Source organism: Rhinolophus ferrumequinum, chromosome 6, assembly GCF_004115265.2.
Source record: "Rhinolophus ferrumequinum isolate MPI-CBG mRhiFer1 chromosome 6, mRhiFer1_v1.p, whole genome shotgun sequence".
Taxonomy (NCBI): domain Eukaryota; kingdom Metazoa; phylum Chordata; class Mammalia; order Chiroptera; family Rhinolophidae; genus Rhinolophus; species Rhinolophus ferrumequinum.
The window spans coordinates 79,683,542-79,702,306 of NC_046289.1; the positions used below are offsets into that span (position 1 = coordinate 79,683,542).

Below are 18,765 nucleotides of genomic sequence, written 5' to 3' on the forward strand. Positions count from 1 at the left end.
TTTAATTTTACAGGGAAGACAGAAGATAAACTAAAACATGTATAATAGACAGTTGACCCTTGAAAATCATGGGAGTTAGGGGCACCTACCCCATGCAATCGAAAATTCACATATAATGTTTGAATCCCCCAAAACTTAACTACAGTTGTCACTCAGTATCCGCGGGGAATTGGTTCTAGGACCCCACTCCCAACTGCCCCTTGCGATACCAAAATCTGGATGCTCAAATCTCATAAAATGTCATAAAAGAATGTATACAGTTGGCCCTTTGCATCCATTGGTGATGTAAAACCAATGGATGCAGAGGGACGATTATTGAAAAAAATCTGCATATAAGTGGACCTGCACAGTTCAGACCCGTGTTGTTCAAGGGTCAACTGTATTATCATGTAGTAAAATACATTATAAAAAGAAATAAAATATAAGAAAGAAGGTAGATAATGCTTGGGGTATAGTAAGTTAGAGCTTAGGATAAGCTGCTATAACCAAGAGAACCAAAAAGACAATGGCTCAAAAAACATGGCAGATATTTATTTCTCTCTAAAATCTGCTAGATTTTAGGATAGGGTTTGGCAAATTGTGGCTGTAGATCAAGTCTGGCCCGCTGCCTCTTTTTGTAAATAAAGTTTTATTGTAACACAGCCACCTCATTTGTAACATGTCTGTGACTGTTTTCATATGGCCCATAAAGCATAAAATGCTATCTGACTTTTGCAGAAATGACTCCTATTTTAGAGGTATTGTGGAAGAAGTAGCAAGGAAATTTTTCATTCAATTGACTATTGACTGCTTCTTTTTATCATTCTCCCTCTAACTTTGTTCAAGAGTTAACCTATGTGAAAGTATCTGGAACATAAATGGTCAAGTATTTCTTTCTTTATGCTGTTCCCTGAAATACTCTTTTGATTGTATTCATCAAGTGTCAGCTGATACTCTTTCATGAAATCTCTTGCCTCTCTAGTATTTTGTAACTGTTCTGTCAATTAATTGCCTTTTATATAAATAATTTCCTATATTAAACTGGCTTTATACTCTAGGTTTCTTGAAGGCAGAAATATACAATGTTTATTACACTTGATTGTCAGATATTTATTCTAGAAAAATAATTTTCACTATGCTTTCACTCCTCCCTGGTGTATTCAGGAATTGAGAATAATGTAGTAAGTGTCATTTGAAATGTAAATATCATTCCCATGTGAAAGGGGAAACTGGGTGTATTTTCTTCATTACAGATAAATGCTGCAACAAATGTAGCTGACTTAAATTCAGTTATGAATGACTGCTATAACTACCTAGAGCTTATTGGATGTCTAAGACTTATAACATCATTAAGTGATAAATATTTATTGGCAAAAGACATACTTTATTACCATGTAATTAAAAGAGTCCAAGCACCTTTTGAAAGGTAAGTTATTTATATGTGAAATATACATGTTTAAAGTACATGTTTAAAGTGGTTGTCTTAAAATGTGAGATATATTTGATAAAAATTTAAATGTTATTTTAAAGTAATGCTTTAAAACTAACCTGTTAAGGGTGATTACTGTTTTGACCATTCTGTACAGAATTGCATAAATGTATGATGCTTAAGTAGGACAAGTAATCATCTCAGTTTATAATTATTTTTCTAAATAAAAATTATTTTATAAATTCTTACCTCATAAGCCAACGATTCCATCTCTACTGATTGATTTAATAGCAATGTATTGAGCACCTGTTATCCGCTGGGTAATAGATACTGAGCATTGATTAATGGGGCTGATGTGATTCTTGCTCTTTAGCTTGGAACACTGGTCTTGAAATTTTTTGCTTCACTAACACTTGAAGTGTGAAAACTTACATAGGTCCTCATATTCTGTTTTTTTAATAATGGAAAATATAAAATACTTACAAAAGTAGGCAGAACAGTAACACCATGTAATCATCACCCAGATTTAACAATTATCAGTCAGCCTATGGCCACTCTTATTCATCTAGCTTACCCTTGTTTTTGACTCCAATATTATTTTTAGGCAATTACCAGACATCATATTAATCTCAAGAATGATTTTTTGATTTTAATTTCAGTATCATTAACCCATAGATTTATTTAAGTATACTTGTGTTCAAAACTATTGCAGTTATTATCTTTACTGAAGTTCATATTGTTTCATCTTTGGCCAGACTAAGTAAGCCTTTTTATGTTTTCTTTGAGGGTTTTTTTTTTTTTAAAGATTTTATTGGGGAAGGGGAACGGGACTTTTTTGGGGAACAGAATGTACTTCCAGGACTTTTTTCCAAGTCAAGTTGTTGTCCTTTCAATCTTAGTTGTGGAGGGTGCCGTTCAGCTTCAAGTTGTTGTCCTTTCAGTCTTAGTTGTGGAGGGTGCAGCTCAGCTCTAAGTCCAGTTGCCGTTGCTAGTTGTGGGGGCGGGAGTCGAACCGGCGACCTGTGGTCGAGAGGACACGCTCCAACCAACTGACCCATCGGGGAGCTCAGTGGCAGCTCAGCTCAAGGTGCCGTGTTCAATCTTAGTTGCAGGGGGCGCTGCCCACCATCCCTTGAGGGACTCGATGAATTGAACTGCCAAACTTTGTGGTTGACAGCCCACACTGGCCCATGTGAGAATCGAACTGGCAGCCTTCAGAGTTAGGAGCATGGAGCTCTAACCGCCTGAGCCATCGGGCCTGCCCCCACTTTGAGAGTTTTTTTTGATGATGACCTTCAATGGTCTTTGATAGCCATCTTGCTATCTGCTATTTGCATTCTGGCCTAAGAGACCTTTGTTTCTTCGAAGGGGAAATGGCATTTCAAAACCAGTCTGGATGCTAGGGATGCTCAATTTCACCAGGTTGGTCATTGGTTCTAGGCCTTTACAGTGGACAAAAACTAAGAAATACAGGGTTTTTTGTTTTGTTTTGGTTTGTTTTCTTTAAGATAAAAATACATCATAAGTTTATATTGATACTTTAAATTCACTATACAAGACTTTTAACTTTGTCCCATGTTGAGAATTTCCAGATCTCAAAGGCACTGGAGAATTAGAGTATGAAATAATTATTCACTTGACTTATTCCACATTTTATACACAACAGTTTCAGAATAACAATACCAACATTATTACCACTAACATAATATTATTGAAAGCAGGTTTAAATTATTTTTCAATTATTTTTGTTCTAGGGCTGTACAGTCATATTACTGTGTTTTAAAGTCATTTTTAATACTTCCTGTGTTATACTACTAGGTATACGTTTTTTTCATTTTTTATTTTGATGTGGTTATTTTAAAATTTATTTGAAATGTGTCTGTTAACGATATAGATGTACACAATGTGATTTTCCTCAAGTAGTTCATGTATCTACAGATGGATTTTTCTTATTGCTAAGTCAGAATTCACCAATATTTGTTTCTTTTATGTTTTTATAGCTATGACTAACCTAGGTGTCAGAAAGGGCTTCCCTATCTATATAAGTGGTGTTTACGTTAAAACCAAATGATCAATAGGAATTAAGCCGATCAAGATGAAGAGGGCAAGAGAAAAGCTAAAGTATAATCCCTCCTTTCTGTGTAAAAGATTTAAAAAATCATATAGCAAAAAACCAGTCTTTTAAATATAAAAAGCCAAATTTCCCTAGCTGGCATATGAAATCAAAACCCTCAATTTGCCTAAACTTGGGTTTGGCATCCTGCATGGACCCCAATCTAAAGCAAAGAAATTAACAAAGTAATTGGTTTTAGGATTCATGGCAAAAGTAAATACATAGCAGCAGTGTAGGAATATTTCTACAGCCTGAGCCTAATGGGGAATGCTAAAGATACATTGCTAAAGAAAAGAGTTCCCAATAAAAGACAAAACACACAACCATCCAAAAAAACAAGTCTTGGGACTAGCACTCAAGGATTTAAATAACAAAACAACTGAATGAGATAACTGAATGAGATAAAGTATTAGTATAGTGGTTTAAAAGAGAAAACAATTGGCGGAAAATGCATGAAATGAATAAAATAACACTTCTATGTTGAAAAATGATCACAGACGTCAGTTCTGGATAACATGGAATAGACACACTTCTCTCTATTCCTTCTGTAAGTTCAGTTGAAAATCCTGGACATTATATATAAAACAAACATAAGAAGACTGAAAGGTGGAGTGATGAAGGCAGACCAGCTGGGGATGACCAGCTGGGGATCTCAGGACCTAAGGGACAGCACAAAAGGAAGAGGAAATCTAGACATATTTATATGAAGTAAAACTAAGAATTTGTCACCAGTGTACCTACTCTAAAAGAATACCTATGGGAGCTTTTGAAACAGAAAGAAATTACAAAAGATGGAATCTTGGAATATCAAGAAGGAAAAAAGAATGAAAGCATGTTCTCCTCGTGTTATCTCAGTATGTTTGATAGTTGAAGCAAAAATTGTAACATTTTATAATGTGGTTCACAGTGTATGTAGAGGAAATATTTAGGAAATTACATAATAAACAGGGAAAGGCAAAGGGACTTAAAGAGGAAATAAGGCTTATAAAATGTTGACAGCAGATTTACATTTTTAAAAACTAAGAGGTGGGCCAGCCGAATGGCTCAGTGGTTGGAGCATCCTGCTCCTAACACCCAGGTCACTGGTTTGATTCCCACATGAGCCTGAGAGCTGCGCCCTGTACAGCTAAGATTGTGAACAATGGCTCTTCCTGTAGGTGGACTCTCCCTGGAGCTGGGCTGCCGTGGGCTGCTGTGAGCAGCTGGAGCCATGGGCCATGAGCAGCCGGCGGCCAGTGTGAGTGACCGACCACCAGCCAACAACTGGCGATCAGCTGCCTGGGGGCGGGGGGTAGCGCCAACGGCTTGAACCGGAGTGGAGGGGAGGCGGGAGAAAGGGGAAGAAACAAACTAAGAGATACACTCGACGTCACTATAAAAAAAAATTCAAGTAACCCACATGAGGATAAGAAAAAGGAAATAAAAATGATCATGGAAATGATTTGGTAATTGTTAAATGCTAGTCAGTTGAAGAGAAAACTAGTTATCTGGAAGAGGAATATGAGATTTACTCATGAAGAGAAAGAGATGGAAAACAAGAGGTGTCAAGGAAGTTAGACTGCCAGCATGCACACGTGTATTGAAACAATACTATAAAAAATGCTGCTTGAGAAATTCCTCAGGTTCTTAATGAGGGCTTAATGAGCCAAAATAGTGTACTTTGTGATGAAACTGCATTCTATGCAAAAAGACTATTGTAAAAATGAGCCTCAGTTATACTGAAAGCAGTTTTTTCAGTACCATCAACCATGAAAACAGCCATGGTAATAACGTCACAGAACTAGTTACCATTCAAAAGTGAGGAGGAAATAAAGACATTTTGGGACAGTTTACTTCTTTCCTAAAGAGATTAACAAAATACATACTGAAGAAGAAGTAAATTGAACCCAGAAAGAAAAAGTAAAATATAAGAAAGCACAGCAGTGAGCACAGAAATGAGAAAAATCTCAATATGTAAAAATAAGCATTGGCAATTAAAGAAAACAACTAAATTTTAGTAAGAAGTGCTTTAAATAATTAAAATATTAGGGAAAGATTGATCTGTAAGAAGCGAATGGATATTATTGGATTTATTGTTTTAAGGGACTTGTATTGTTGAGGTAGTAGTAGGGAAGCATTAATTAGCTTTAGCTTGTTAAATCACATATATATTTTTTAAGGGAAAATTCTAAAATAATAGGAATACAGTATGCAATTTCCAAACCAGTTTGGTAGGAATTAGGGGAGAAATAAAACATATTTAATCTTATAATGGACAGAAAATAGGAATAAAAACAGAAAAACACATGTTCAGAGAAAGTACACTATACAGTAGAAAAATACAATTAGATTAGTAATTATAATACATGTAATAGCTTAGACTCATATTAAAAGACAAGTTCTTAAATTGCACTTTAAGTAAATGACTTTAAAGCAAAATGAAAAAAGTTAATGAGATTCTAATCTTAAAAAATCTTGTCCTCAAATGACCCTAGTAGCATTAAAAAGCACTAATTCTTTAGGAAGGTTAAACAGTCTTGAATCTATTTGTAACTCAAAATATGTAAAGCAAAAACTGACACAGAAGTTGTTAAATATGTCATAATAGTGAGATACTTGAAATATAGGTTTCTTAGGATTTAATAGTTTAATCCTACAAATAACTAGTGAGGACCTAAAATAACTAAAAGTATCAGTTTTGAAGAAGGTTCATAAAAGGAAGCAAGGCAAGAACAACATTAAAAAATCTTTACTGTAGTTCAGTCCACCAGCAAGTTAAAGGAGAAAGAAACACGATCATATAATTTTAGGTGCGGAAAAAGCATTTGATACATTTAAACATTTACACCTAATTTTAAACTAACATTTTGAAATAATGTCATAAAGAGTATCTTCTAAACATTCACTAATGGTGAAATGTTATAGGTATTTCCTTTACGGCCATGACAAGCCTGTGATACACATAATTATGCCCTTTATTTCCACAGTATGGTGGAAGTCTTAGCAGAGCAAAAAAACTAAATGAGTAAGTGAATGTTATCTAAAATTTTCACTTGTGGTCTACATAATTGTCTAAATAATCTGAGAAATTTTTCTATAAAGAGTTTAGCAAGGTTATTGGATACAAGAGAAAAGATTCTAGCACAGAGATTTGTGAGAAAGAATGGTAAAGAAAAATTGGTAAACAGAGAAACTAATTGATTTTACAAAAAATTAATGTTTAATTTGGGGGTTTATGATACAAGGTGAACTAAGAAATTTTAAGTAGCATAGGAAGAGAAGAACTTAGAGTTTTAAATGTTCTAAGGTCTGTGTATATTGTTTAGGAAGAAGGTAAATACAGTAGTTCTCCCACACACATATCCCATTCAGTTTCATTTTCCTCAGTTTCAGTTATTCATGGTCATTCTCAGTTTGAAAATATTAAATGGAAAATTCTAGAAATAATTCAGAAATTTTAAATTGCACACTGTTTTGAGTGGCATAATGAAATAATGTGAATCATCACCTTGTCCATCATATCCATGCTGCATATACTACCTGCCTGTTAGTCAGAGGCCATCTTGGTTTTCAGATGGACTGTCACAATGCAGCAGGCTTGTGTTCAAGTCACCCTTATTTTACTTAATAATGGCCCCAGAGCGCAAGAGTAATGATGCTAACAATTCGGATATGCCAAAGAGAAGCCATAAAGTGCTTCCTTTAAGTAAAAAGGTGAACCTTCTCGACATTAATAAGGAATGGGGGGGAAAATGGTGAGGTTGCTAAGATCTACAGTAAGAATGAATCTTCCATCAAGTTGTGAAGAAGGAAAAAGAAATTTGCTAGTTTTGCTGTTGTACCTCAAACTGTTAAAGTTACAGCCACAGTATGTGATAAGTGCTTAATTAAAATGGAAAAAGCATTAAATTCGTGGGTGGAAGAGATGAACAGAAAACGTGTTCCGATTCATAGCAATATGTTGCACCAGAAAGCATTGAGCCTAGACAAAGACTTCAGCAAAGGATCCCCTGAAATGAGTGACACCAAGTCATTTACTGCGAATAAGAGATGGTACAGATTCAGGAATAGGTTTAGACTGAAAAATATAAAAAGTCTTGGAGAGGCTGTGTGTCTGCCCATGAAGAAACTGCTGCCACATTTCTGGCAGAGTTGAAGAAGTTGACTATCGAGGAAGGTAATGTATGTCCAGGAAAAAAACATAATATTCACAGTACTCAGCTTCAGTACTATTCACAGTTTCAGGCATCTCCTGGGGGTCTTGGAACATACCCCCATGGATAAGGGGGGACTGCTGTACATTGGTTCACTTTCGTTGTCAAATATGCCTGTTAAAATCTTGAGAGGTAACTATTTAAAAAATAAGAGTATAACTTTTAAAATAGAAAGTAAATTGGAATTAAAAAAAAATAAATACAAGAATTGGCAGGAGGGAATAAAAAACATTTTTTAAAGGCAGTACAATTGCCCCAAATAAAGTGATAGAAATAGTTTCATAATACATTAATAGTATACAATAGGTGAAAGTTATTCTCAAAGCAAGTTGCAGAAAAATATATTGTATGGTATCATTTATAGAAAGTTTCAAAACAATCAGCAATGCTAGCTATTATTTAGGGATACATTTATAGTGAAATTAAAAGGAAATGGCAGCCTAAACTAAAAATTTCAGTATAATGTTAAATAGAAATTTCAAATTGTTTCCTTTGCAGAGGCAGAGAAGGGAAAGTGATGAATGGGCAGGATTTAGTTCAGTGAATAGAATATTTTTCTTAAAAATAATCTGAGCAAACATAAAGTGTTAATATCTTTTAAATCTAGTAGTTTATGATTTTGTTATTTCCTGGATTTTTATGTAAGCTTGAAATATTTCATAATTAAAAGTAAAATTTTAAGGATGAACTTAAGTTGGGCTGAAATTTGCTTTAAGGGTAAACAGAAGGTGAAAGGTAAACACAAGAAAGGAAGGCAAAGATGGGGTTGTGGAGGGTGTGAGAAGCCATGTAAGGAGTTAGGACTTTGTTTCGTGGACTATAGTGTGTGTTGGTTTTCTGTGCTGATGTAAACAACACAAACTGAGTGGCTTAAAACAACAGAAATTGATTCTCCCACGGTTTTGGCGGCTCGAAATCCAAAATCCAGGTGTTGGCAGGACTACACACTTTCTGAGAATTTAGGAGGACAATCTATTTTTTGCCTCTTCCCAGCTTCTGGCTTCTGTCATTATTTGTGTTGTGGTTGAGTTACTCCAATTCTCTGAGTCTATGTATCACATGGCCTTTTCCTCTCTCTCTGTTATAAAGACAGTTGTCGTTGGATTTATGTCCAGCCCAGATAACCTAGATAAGATGATCTTAAGTTCCTTAAAATCTGCTTAGGTCGTTTTTCCAAATAAGGTCACGTTCACAGGTTCCATGGAATAGGGTGTGAACATATCTTTTGGGGGAGTTCCCATTCAACCTACCTCAGGATGAATGACAGTATTGGGGTTTATTTCTGGCACATACCTGTGGCTGTAGCATGGAAAATGAACTTGGAGATTTACATGCTTGGTACAAATTCCTCTGCAAGTGGCTTGTAATACAGTGGTAATGAGCAGAATAATGAGCAAGTAAAAGAGATTTCAGAAAAGGGAATTCATAGGACTTGGTAATTAGGAATGGAACGGAGAAGAGTTAAGGATAACTTTCAGATTTAGCTATACTAATTTGATGCATTGCAGAGGTACTTACTGTAATTTATGGTTCAGATTTTGGTAGTAAGGATTAGCTTTCTTTTGGACTTAGTAAGTTTGGGTGCTTGGAATATATGGTACCCAGTAGTCTGTTGGATGTATTTCTGGGGTGCAGATAATAGATTTTTATTATGATGAGCATACACCTGCTAAATAAAGCCATGGGAGAAATTGGCCTTGTTAACAGATCCATGAGGGACAAACAGCAACATTTAAGGCAAAGTAAAGAAAGAAGAAACTTTTTGTAAGAGACTGAAAAGGTCTGGCCAGAGAAAAATGGGGAAACCAGAAGACTGGTGCCATAGAAGGAGAATATTCATGAACTTAGGGCAGTTTTTCCTGAGATGTAGACAGGGGTGGAAGAAAAGTGAATAGGAAATTAAGAAATTGAGACTGAATATAGATGTTTTTCAAGTAAGTTGTCTCTAAATAAAACAGATGGAATCGAGTAAATTTTTTTTTTCCTTATTCAAAGATGGGAAAAACAAGCACATTTACGGGCTCTGGAGGAAGATGAATCAGTGTGGGCGGGGTACCTGAAGAGGTGGGTTGGGAGTACAGAGGTACAGGTAGGGAGGGCTTAGTCAGTCTGAAGGCAAAAAGGGTACCTTCGTTCTGTGCTTACTAGTGAGAAATGTGCATTTTAAAAAATTCATTTGTTACTTGTATTTTATTAATTATGCATTCATATTTTGCTCATTTTATTAGATTGTTCTTTTAGAAAAATTATTTGTATTTTTTGTATATTAGAGAAATCAGTTTTCTGTCATGTGTGTTAAACATTTTTCCATGGTTTTTATCTCTGTTAATTTCTTTTTTGCAGTACATAACTTTTAAATTTTTCTGTGGCTAAGGTTTATCAATCTTTCTTTGCAATCTCTAGGAAACTTCATTTTTACATTAACTAGCTTTGAAGTGTGAAATACTTCAGATGTCTAATTTTTTCCTCGTAATAAAAATTGTTAGCTTAATTTTAAAATTATCTATAAAGCCAAATAATGTCAGCATAGAAAACATTCATTTTATATTAATATATTTGCTTGTTATTGATTTGAAAGTATATCACATATAGTATGCCCATATTTTTATATCTTTACAGCTATGTATATGTGGTAGTAAATTAGCTAGAAATGTTAATTCCCTATTGCAATACCAAACACATATATGAATGTTGGTTCATTACTTTTCTTCTCTTAAGTTTTAAGCAGGGTCTGAAAACTCTTGGTGTTTTGGAGAAAATTCAGACTTATCCAGAAGTATTTTATGGCATCTTCTGTCATAAACCTGAGAATCTTTCTGCAGAAATCCTTGGTGATCTTTTTACAGTACACACATTATCTGATGCACAGACTTTGGGGTTTTGGAACAATTACTTACAGGCTGTTGAGGGTATGTAGATATTTTATTTTTATCTGTCTTAGAATGTTCGTTTCAGGATATTAGTTTATTTCCTTGAGTTTTGCTTTTTGTTAACAAGACTTTCATCTTATAACTTTATATTTACAAAACAAGTTTATATGACTGAGTTAAAAGTGAGTAGGAAAGGTTAGAGATTTAAATTATATTTTGCAATTTGTTTTTCTCTAGATAATTTGAGGTGAGAGGCATTTTTCCTAGGAATTTTCGATACATGAATGGTTGCCACTCCATAGAAGAGTCTAAAAGCTAATTGTCTATTTCATCCGTTTCAAATTTAAGTTAAATTGAATTATTCTTCATGCATCGGTTAGGGCTATGATAATGATCTATCACTGATCATTAGCAATGTAAAAGCATTTCATTTAATAAAGTGGAAAAAAATTTAACTTTGGTCAGTTGAATTTTAGCTAGGTTGTTTGGTTGTTTTACACCATTTAGTTTTTCTCTGCATTTGTTGAACTAGTTTATCAAATAGTGATGATCTAGAAGTAGTTTAGAATTGTTTTTAGTATCATATCCCAAAAAGATGGAGTTTCAAACCCACTGAACCTCTTGGACTCTTAGGATGATTTTATATTAAAGAAGGCATTCAAATATACAATGAGTAGTTCAGCTAAATGATTTTGTGAGTCCTACTTTGAAATTCAAATAAACATTTATTGAATGTACTGTTTTCCTATTACTACACTTGACTTAGTGATTTAGTTTATACAAGATAAATGTGAGAGTCTCTGCCTTTCAGCATTCCCAGGTTATTTGGGGAAGAGTCCATGAGGGTATCAATATATAATGAATTTATTTTCCATTCTTTTTCTCTTTGTGATAAACTTTTCAGATGGTAAATCTGCAGCAACAATGGAAGACATTCTTATTTTTGCAACTGGTTGCAATTCCATTCCACCTGCTGGATTTAAACCCACTCCTTCAATTGAGTGCCTTCATATGGATTTTCCTGTTGGAAACAAGTGTAATAACTGTTTAGCTCTTCCAATCACCAATACATACAAAGAATTTCAAGAAAAAATGGACTTTGCCATAAGAAGCACTCTAAGACTAGAAAAGGAAGAAAGTTCTCATTATGTTGGACATGAAGATGTTTTGAACAAAGAGATGCTTCTTTAAAAGCTGCTGTTGATATTTTTTTGTTTCAGAAATCGCTAATCATCACTTTTGAACAAACTTGTCAGCTTCTAGGCCCAATAAAGTTTATGGTGTGGACATAAAGGAATGTTTTTGCCATTTAATCTAAACAAACTTGTTAAGGTGTACCAGTCAATGTTGATGATGTTTTTCTATTTTCTTTATATGCTTCAAACTTCAATATATATACTCTTAGAATGTCTATACAGACTTCCTTCAAGTATAGTAGCATGGTATATATAAGAAAAAAAGCTTGTACTCACTGTTTTTATAAATTTGGATTAGTTATAGGATGCCAGAATGATTTTTCTAGTGTTATGCAATTTTCAAATTATTATTTTAAAACACTAAATAGAAAAGCTAATTGATAAATCCTGTGAATATAAATCAAAGGCATACATTCTGGAGTAAGTGTTATATGTATCCTGTTATATGTATCCTTTCCTAGGATGGCACTAAATTCGTTGTCAAAAGTATTTTTAGATTACTGATTTATATTAAAATAGTCCCAAATTGCAATTAGATTATGCCTAATGGGAAGTATTACGTAAGAAGCAGAATTGTACAAATATTCTACAATCTATGGATATTTCATAGTCTTATAAACACTTCTGAGATGGATAAAATATAGTTGAAAATAACTTAGAAAGTGTCTTCTTTAAAGCCTGGGTTTTAATTGTATATTTTTGTTCTGTTTGGTATTAAACCACATTATGTCTGATCCATAATTATATGTATTTGAATGATCTCTTTGAGTTGCCATGATAGATTTGGGCACCATTGCATTGTATAGCTATCTTCATTGCTCTTGAAAGGCATCTGTTAATATATAGGCAATATAGAAATATGTAAGAAACAATAGAATGACAACCCAACTTTAATCTCAGTATGCAGTATTAACTACTGTGTTGTGTTTCTGTGTATTGTACAAACTTTTATGTTGTTTTTTTACCTTTGTCAATGTTACTAAAAGTCAAAGAATACCTAAAAGTAATAAGATATCACGCAATAACAATTTGAAGACATATAGGTCGTATAGTCATGTCCCCGTATTTATACTCTTGCAAAAGAAGACATTGGAAAAATCTACTGTCCCTAATCTGTTTTCAAATGTAAATGGGTTTTCCACTAAAGTAAATCATATGAGAGGTAAATTGCTTGTTTGTAATTACATTTTTTCTTGATACATAAAGCAGCTATCAGCTATCATATTCTCATCCTCCCCAAGAAACATCCTTAAGTTACTGATAACTTTTAAAGAAAAATAACAGGATTGATTTGATACTAGCAATGTCTCTTAATACCAAAGGAAAATGAAAACATAATCCTAGTGTAATTTTCTTTGTTACATTTACTAACAGACCCAGCAAATTAAAGTTTCACTTTCATTTGAAGTTTTTAAGAACATTAAACAAGGCATTTCCTTGTCTTGTGTTAATTTAGATTACTGAAAGTAATTAAAGGACCTGTTATAAAAAGAAGTTTGAATATAAACCACAAACTTGCCATATAGCTTTAATTACAAATGTGTTGATAAATTGGATATTTTATTTCTTAACCTACCTTGTATTTATAAAATTTAAAAAGTCATTAAACCAATACAAACAAAAAAAAATAATTGAAGCTATTTTCTGGTTATTTGTAGTTTTAATTAATTTCCCCTACAGTGGTCATTAAAGCTGATCAGCATTCACACACGTTTTGGATGGGGAGGAGTGGGAGGGAGGCAGAGTGCTTGGCTTGGCTGCAATTAAAAACAGATTCTTCATTTCACTTATGCATAGACAGGGCCTTTGGGATAAAGTGGTGTAAATAATAATTGACATTCACGTTTTAAAGTGAAGCATAAATACTGATATTGAAAAATGTTTTCTGGTTTTAAGGATGTTCCATTAATATATTTTTTAGATTAATCTGTATAGTCAGAGCATTTCAGAAACCACTGGGTTATTTATTTTCTGCAGTGTTACTTTGTCAGATGGTTGGTATTATGATTGCTCTTTTTCCATTCATTGTTATAGTGTGCACAATTCTTACATTGATTTTAAAAAGAAATTATGCTATAAATCTTTATAAATGTATATATGTATTTCTTAAATATTTAAATTGTCTAAATGCCATATATTTCAAGTTTGTTTTCTATTGCTCTATCAAGGAAAACCAACAATTCGCCTGTTATGCATCTACTGTTAATAGTCTTTGGTTAGTTTTACGTTCATTGTTCTTAAAGTTTTTAAACTTTTTTGGTGTGAGAACTTCAACTGAATGCCTTTTATACAATCCTCTACTATTCGTAAACTTGGTTGTTTTAGTACTTAAGGTAAAGATCTTTAAAATATCCAAAACTAGCTTACGATTTTATATTTTATCATTTAATTTGCATATTATGAATAGCCATTCTTTGGGTAATGTAAAAAGCCTTCATTTGGTTACTACCCTGAGAAATCACTTTGTTCTCTCTCTACACCAAAACTTTCCATAATTTTTTTTCCTTAATTATATGGAAGCTAGTAGAATTTTTGTACTCAATGCTAAATGCTAAGGAGAGTATAATAGGTAAGTTTTCTCAGTGACTTTGCCTTTAGCATTCAGTCATAAGGAACTGATTAGGACAAGATTCTATTTATAAATACGTAAATCCTTTTATATAGTGATTGTCACATGCTTCATTCTTTTACAATACGCTATTAAACTAGTTGTTATGCTTCAAATAATGCAATACAAAGCATAAGAACACATTGAATGATGGATTATTTGAATGTGTATCACATGTAGTTTAGGAATATTTGGATTTCTTCGAAGAGACCCTCTTTTCAAGTTCTCATTTTGACTATTATCTTTCAATTGCCAAACATATTCCAATACCTACTGTATGCCAGGTGGTGGGCTAGGTAATAGTTTATGTGTCCGCCTATTTCCCCCCATTTTTAAAGATGTCAGATATAGCAACAAACAAATAAGTATGCTTATGCTACTAAATAAGTATGTTTATGCTACTAAACGTGAAATGCGTATATAAACTAAATTAACTTGGTAGGATTTGACAAGGTTAAGGTTCTGGCGATATTAAGTAGATACAAGATCCTTTCTTCTCCACATTTGCAAGATCTGCAAACAGTTGTTGGCTGACACCTAGGAACCTCTTGAATGAGCTGTTCTGAGGTATTTGTGTCAACTATCCCCCAATGTAAAATAATAGTTTGCCAGAATAAATTATTTAAGCCTAAAATCTGGGTAGGTGGAGTCAATTAAACGGATACACAGTAAATGAGGATAACCGACACTGAAGCCATGAGTTTATTTTGGTTATTTCTGATTCTAATATGTAACAAATAGCCTTACAGAGACTATTATAGTCTACTGCCACTGTTCTCCTGTGGGGCATATTTTTCTGTACATTTATTGCCTATACTATACACTTCTTGGTCAGGACAGTTGTTATCATTTCATATGTCCATACTCTATAGGAATGTTTAACATTTCCCTAGCATTTTAATATAACTCATGTCTTAGGGGAAAAGGCTTATGGAGTTGAAATGGTGAGGTGATAGCTTTGCGTGTGAAAGTGTAAGTACGGAAATGAACATGATTGGGCCCTCAGTTGTTGAAAGGTGGGAAAGCCTGTGTATTTTATATACCATGAAGACAAAAAATGAAGTAGAACCTTCCTATAGGGCAGGAACCGTCATTTCTGTTAAATCACAACACATCTAAATCATCGGTGATTTCCTTAAAAATATTGATGATAGCACTGAATAAAACAGTCAACATTCCAGTTAATTTCTTAGTGAATATGCCAATTAGCTGTAAAAATGAGAGGTAATGCACTTGTTATAGAATGTGGGGTAAGGTTCATAACCTTCACCAACTTTTCCCTATTGCCCTCAGCTCCCAGCTACTGGTAACCATTTTGCTGCTGTTTCCTTGAGTTTGAGTTTTCTCTTAAGATTCCCTATACAAGTCATGATGCCGTAAGAAACTTGCAGTTTTAAGATGAATAAAGTCTGAGAATCTAATATATAACAAGGGGACTATAGGTCTGAGGATCTACGGTAATATAAAATAACTGCATTACATAAATTTATTGAGTATAACTTTAAAGTTCTCATATATAGTGGATGTGATCATTAGGTGGGGGAAATTATGTATATATAATCAAATCACGATGTATACTTTGAATATCATACAAATATTTGTCAATTATAACTCCATAAAGCTGAAAAAAATCACGCAAAGGAAAAAGAATGTAGATTCAATTCTAGGGCATTTCCTAATGGTGTTAAAAATAAGATCACCTGTCTTAAGTTTCATGAAAATAAACATTTTGTGAAATAGAGAAATCAGTGCTTTTTGTGTAATTGCACTACGGTATCTTTTAACTGATTTTGTCATAAATTGGAAAGTTTTCAAAACAGTTTTTGGGGCGCAGTATCTATAATTTCGTTTCGTTTCAAAATTTGGTGCAGCTTCAGAATGAACGTACTCAACAGCTAATGCAGGATCATCAGTGAACTCTACTGACCACATGGGAAATGAGTTCTCATTGTGTATCCATTTTTGACATCCAGTAAACTATAGATTAAATTAGGAATCAATATTGTATACATTTTGTCATCACATGGCTTCAAGTGTGCATGAGAACACCTGAGGATGAGAAAACAGATGAGATTGAGAAATCGGCCAGATGAGAGCAGTGCTCCAACGCCGCCTGTTCCCAAAGAGAGCCAAGAGGAAACAAGAGGCTAGCGCTAGCCTTTAAGTGCTTACTTTGTTCCCGGAGCTTCATTTACGTTGGTCCTGTGATCCTTAAACCCCTAAGTATTCTCACCAGTTTAGAGATCTGTAACCGACGAAACAATTCAGTAGTTAGTTCAGTATTTAGCTCATAGCGCTACACCACGCAAGTACCCTGACAGCTCAATTTAAAGCAGCTTCCATTTGAGAGGCTGTGGCGACTAGATAGCATAAAACCGTCTCCTGTTCCGCCGCTAAAAAACACCCTTACTGCTTCCCCAAGTTCTGTGGATAGTTGAGGTCGTGGGAGGGTCACCCTGGAAGAGGCGGGGTCCGGCTCCCAAGAACCTCATTTGGCCCCGCCCCTCCGGGCTTTGCTTCCGGGGCGGTTGCGGCGGTCACGTCATCTTCCGGCTACGCTGGCCAGCCTGGCAGTGGCTGGTGGGAGCCAAGATGGCGGCGAGTGCAGCAGCAAGTATTCGCGAGAGACAAACAGGTACCTACTTATTTATCCTCTTTTCCGTGCGGTTTTGTGCCTGCCATGGGGATGGCCTCTTCCTCTGATTATCACCCTCACTCGGTCGCATTGCATGCCCCTGGGAGACAGACCTCCACGAGTTCAATCCAGTTTTCGAAGCACCGACAGCCCCTCCCCTTTTCAGTTTTTATGGAAGAGATGCCATTGACTTGAGAACTCGGCCCCTCATTAGTGCTGCAGAAGGCGCTTCAGGAATGGGCGGGTTGCTATGGTCCTGCTCTTGTCTCTTTCCTACTGGGCCTTGTCATCTTCATGACAAGATCTGGCAAGATGACATTTCTTTCCTCTGTGTTGTCACCTATGAGGTCTCCGGGTTTGTTTCTGTGGGTGGTTCAGGTCTCTCCCATTTTTAATGTTGAAAGAGTTTCATATTCTGGCACTTCCACCACTATTACAAAATTTAAGTATTTTCAGAGCAGCTTAACGTTCTGCAACTTCTCTCCTTTGGACCAATCTTGTGGGGCTGCCTGAAGAGAAATGTCTGGTGATAAAGATTTCCTTCTTCAGCTTGCTGGAATGGGATTGAAGAATAACAAAACAAATGAATTATTAGCTTTCCCATTTTATCTGACAACTTAATGTTTTAAAACTACGTATTAGTAGTTTCATCTTCAATAGAGCATGGTTATTTATATACCTTCCGTTTATACAGTGAAATGTAGTTTTAAAAAGGACATTTCTTCCCTTGAGCTTTGATATTTTTTCCATCTTAGATATTTTTAGTTTTGCCTGATTTTTTTATAAACTTCTGATGACAACTTGCATTATACCTGTTAGCTACAAACTAATGGTTTATACTTGTTAGCTAATTGTCTTGAAAGTTAGCAAGCTATTAATTCTGAGGAGTGAATAGAAATAAGCCATCAAGAGCGTGCATTCTTGGAAATTATGTCTCTTGTAATTATGTTATTTTACATATAAATCTGAATAGGAAAATAATTAATTACAATTTATATGACCTGCAGAAGGGATTTTGGCTCTGCTTGATTCCTGCCTTTGGAATTCAAAGAAGAAAATTAATGACAGATTTCAATCTAATAATGATGCAGTGCATTATCTCATGAGTCGATCTGCTTTTCCCAATAGATGACTTTGTATAATCTATCAGATTAAGTCAGACATAACTTAAATATATGAAAGTCCAAATAAGAGTTGGGGAGTACCTGCCATTCATTTTATCTGTGTAAGCAAATAGAAGCCCCACTTAACTTAATGAAGCTCAGTGAATTAGGTCATACTACATATTAAAATAAAGAAAATAATGTGTGAAGGAAGATGGTACCAATACAAAGGAACTTTTTGAAAAATGAAATTTGGTGGTAATTATTATATGCAGAAATTTGTAAAATTTTAAATCTAGTATAATTTTGATTTCTGTGGAAATAAACTTCATTATAGAAGATTTCACATCGTTACTAGATAGTTTATGCCAGATTAATCATTTATCAAATTAGTACTCTAGTTGAGTTCTGTCTTATTTCTAGAGAAAGGAAAACCCATTTATATGTGCTATAGTAGCAGAAGGTTATAGTTGTAAAAGATTAACTTTTTGACCTCCCCCTGATGCCTGTTGAGAATGTTTTGGGAAATGACTCACAATCAATTCTCAAATATTGTAGGCGGAATTCTGTTACTGTTATTCTTCATGCATATCTCTCTGTTGCAGGTTCTTGCCCAAATGTCCCACTTCTTAACATCAG

The 18,765-nt window shown here is 34.4% G+C and overlaps 2 protein-coding genes across 5 annotated transcripts in view; both read left to right on the plus strand.

The window, feature by feature from the left end:
• Window positions 1-13,565, plus strand: part of G2E3 (G2/M-phase specific E3 ubiquitin protein ligase) — a 58,612-nt gene extending 45,047 nt beyond the window's left edge. For 2 of the 4 annotated variants that reach the window (XM_033109454.1, XM_033109456.1), the window contains 3 exons: window positions 1,233-1,405; window positions 10,433-10,623; window positions 11,489-13,565. In XM_033109454.1, coding sequence (XP_032965345.1) covers window positions 1,233-1,405; window positions 10,433-10,623; window positions 11,489-11,775 — 651 coding nt within the window. In that variant the 3' untranslated portion in view covers window positions 11,776-13,565. The remainder of the gene's footprint in view (window positions 1-1,232; window positions 1,406-10,432; window positions 10,624-11,488) is intronic. The other 2 variants (XM_033109452.1, XM_033109453.1) reach the window with 1 other exon arrangement.
• A 3,359-nt stretch (window positions 13,566-16,924) lies between these two features.
• The window catches only part of SCFD1 (sec1 family domain containing 1), a 93,889-nt gene continuing 92,048 nt past the window's right edge, over window positions 16,925-18,765 (plus strand). Inside the window, exon 1 of the mRNA XM_033107379.1 lies at window positions 16,925-17,023. Coding sequence (XP_032963270.1) covers window positions 16,981-17,023 — 43 coding nt within the window. The 5' untranslated portion in view covers window positions 16,925-16,980. The remainder of the gene's footprint in view (window positions 17,024-18,765) is intronic.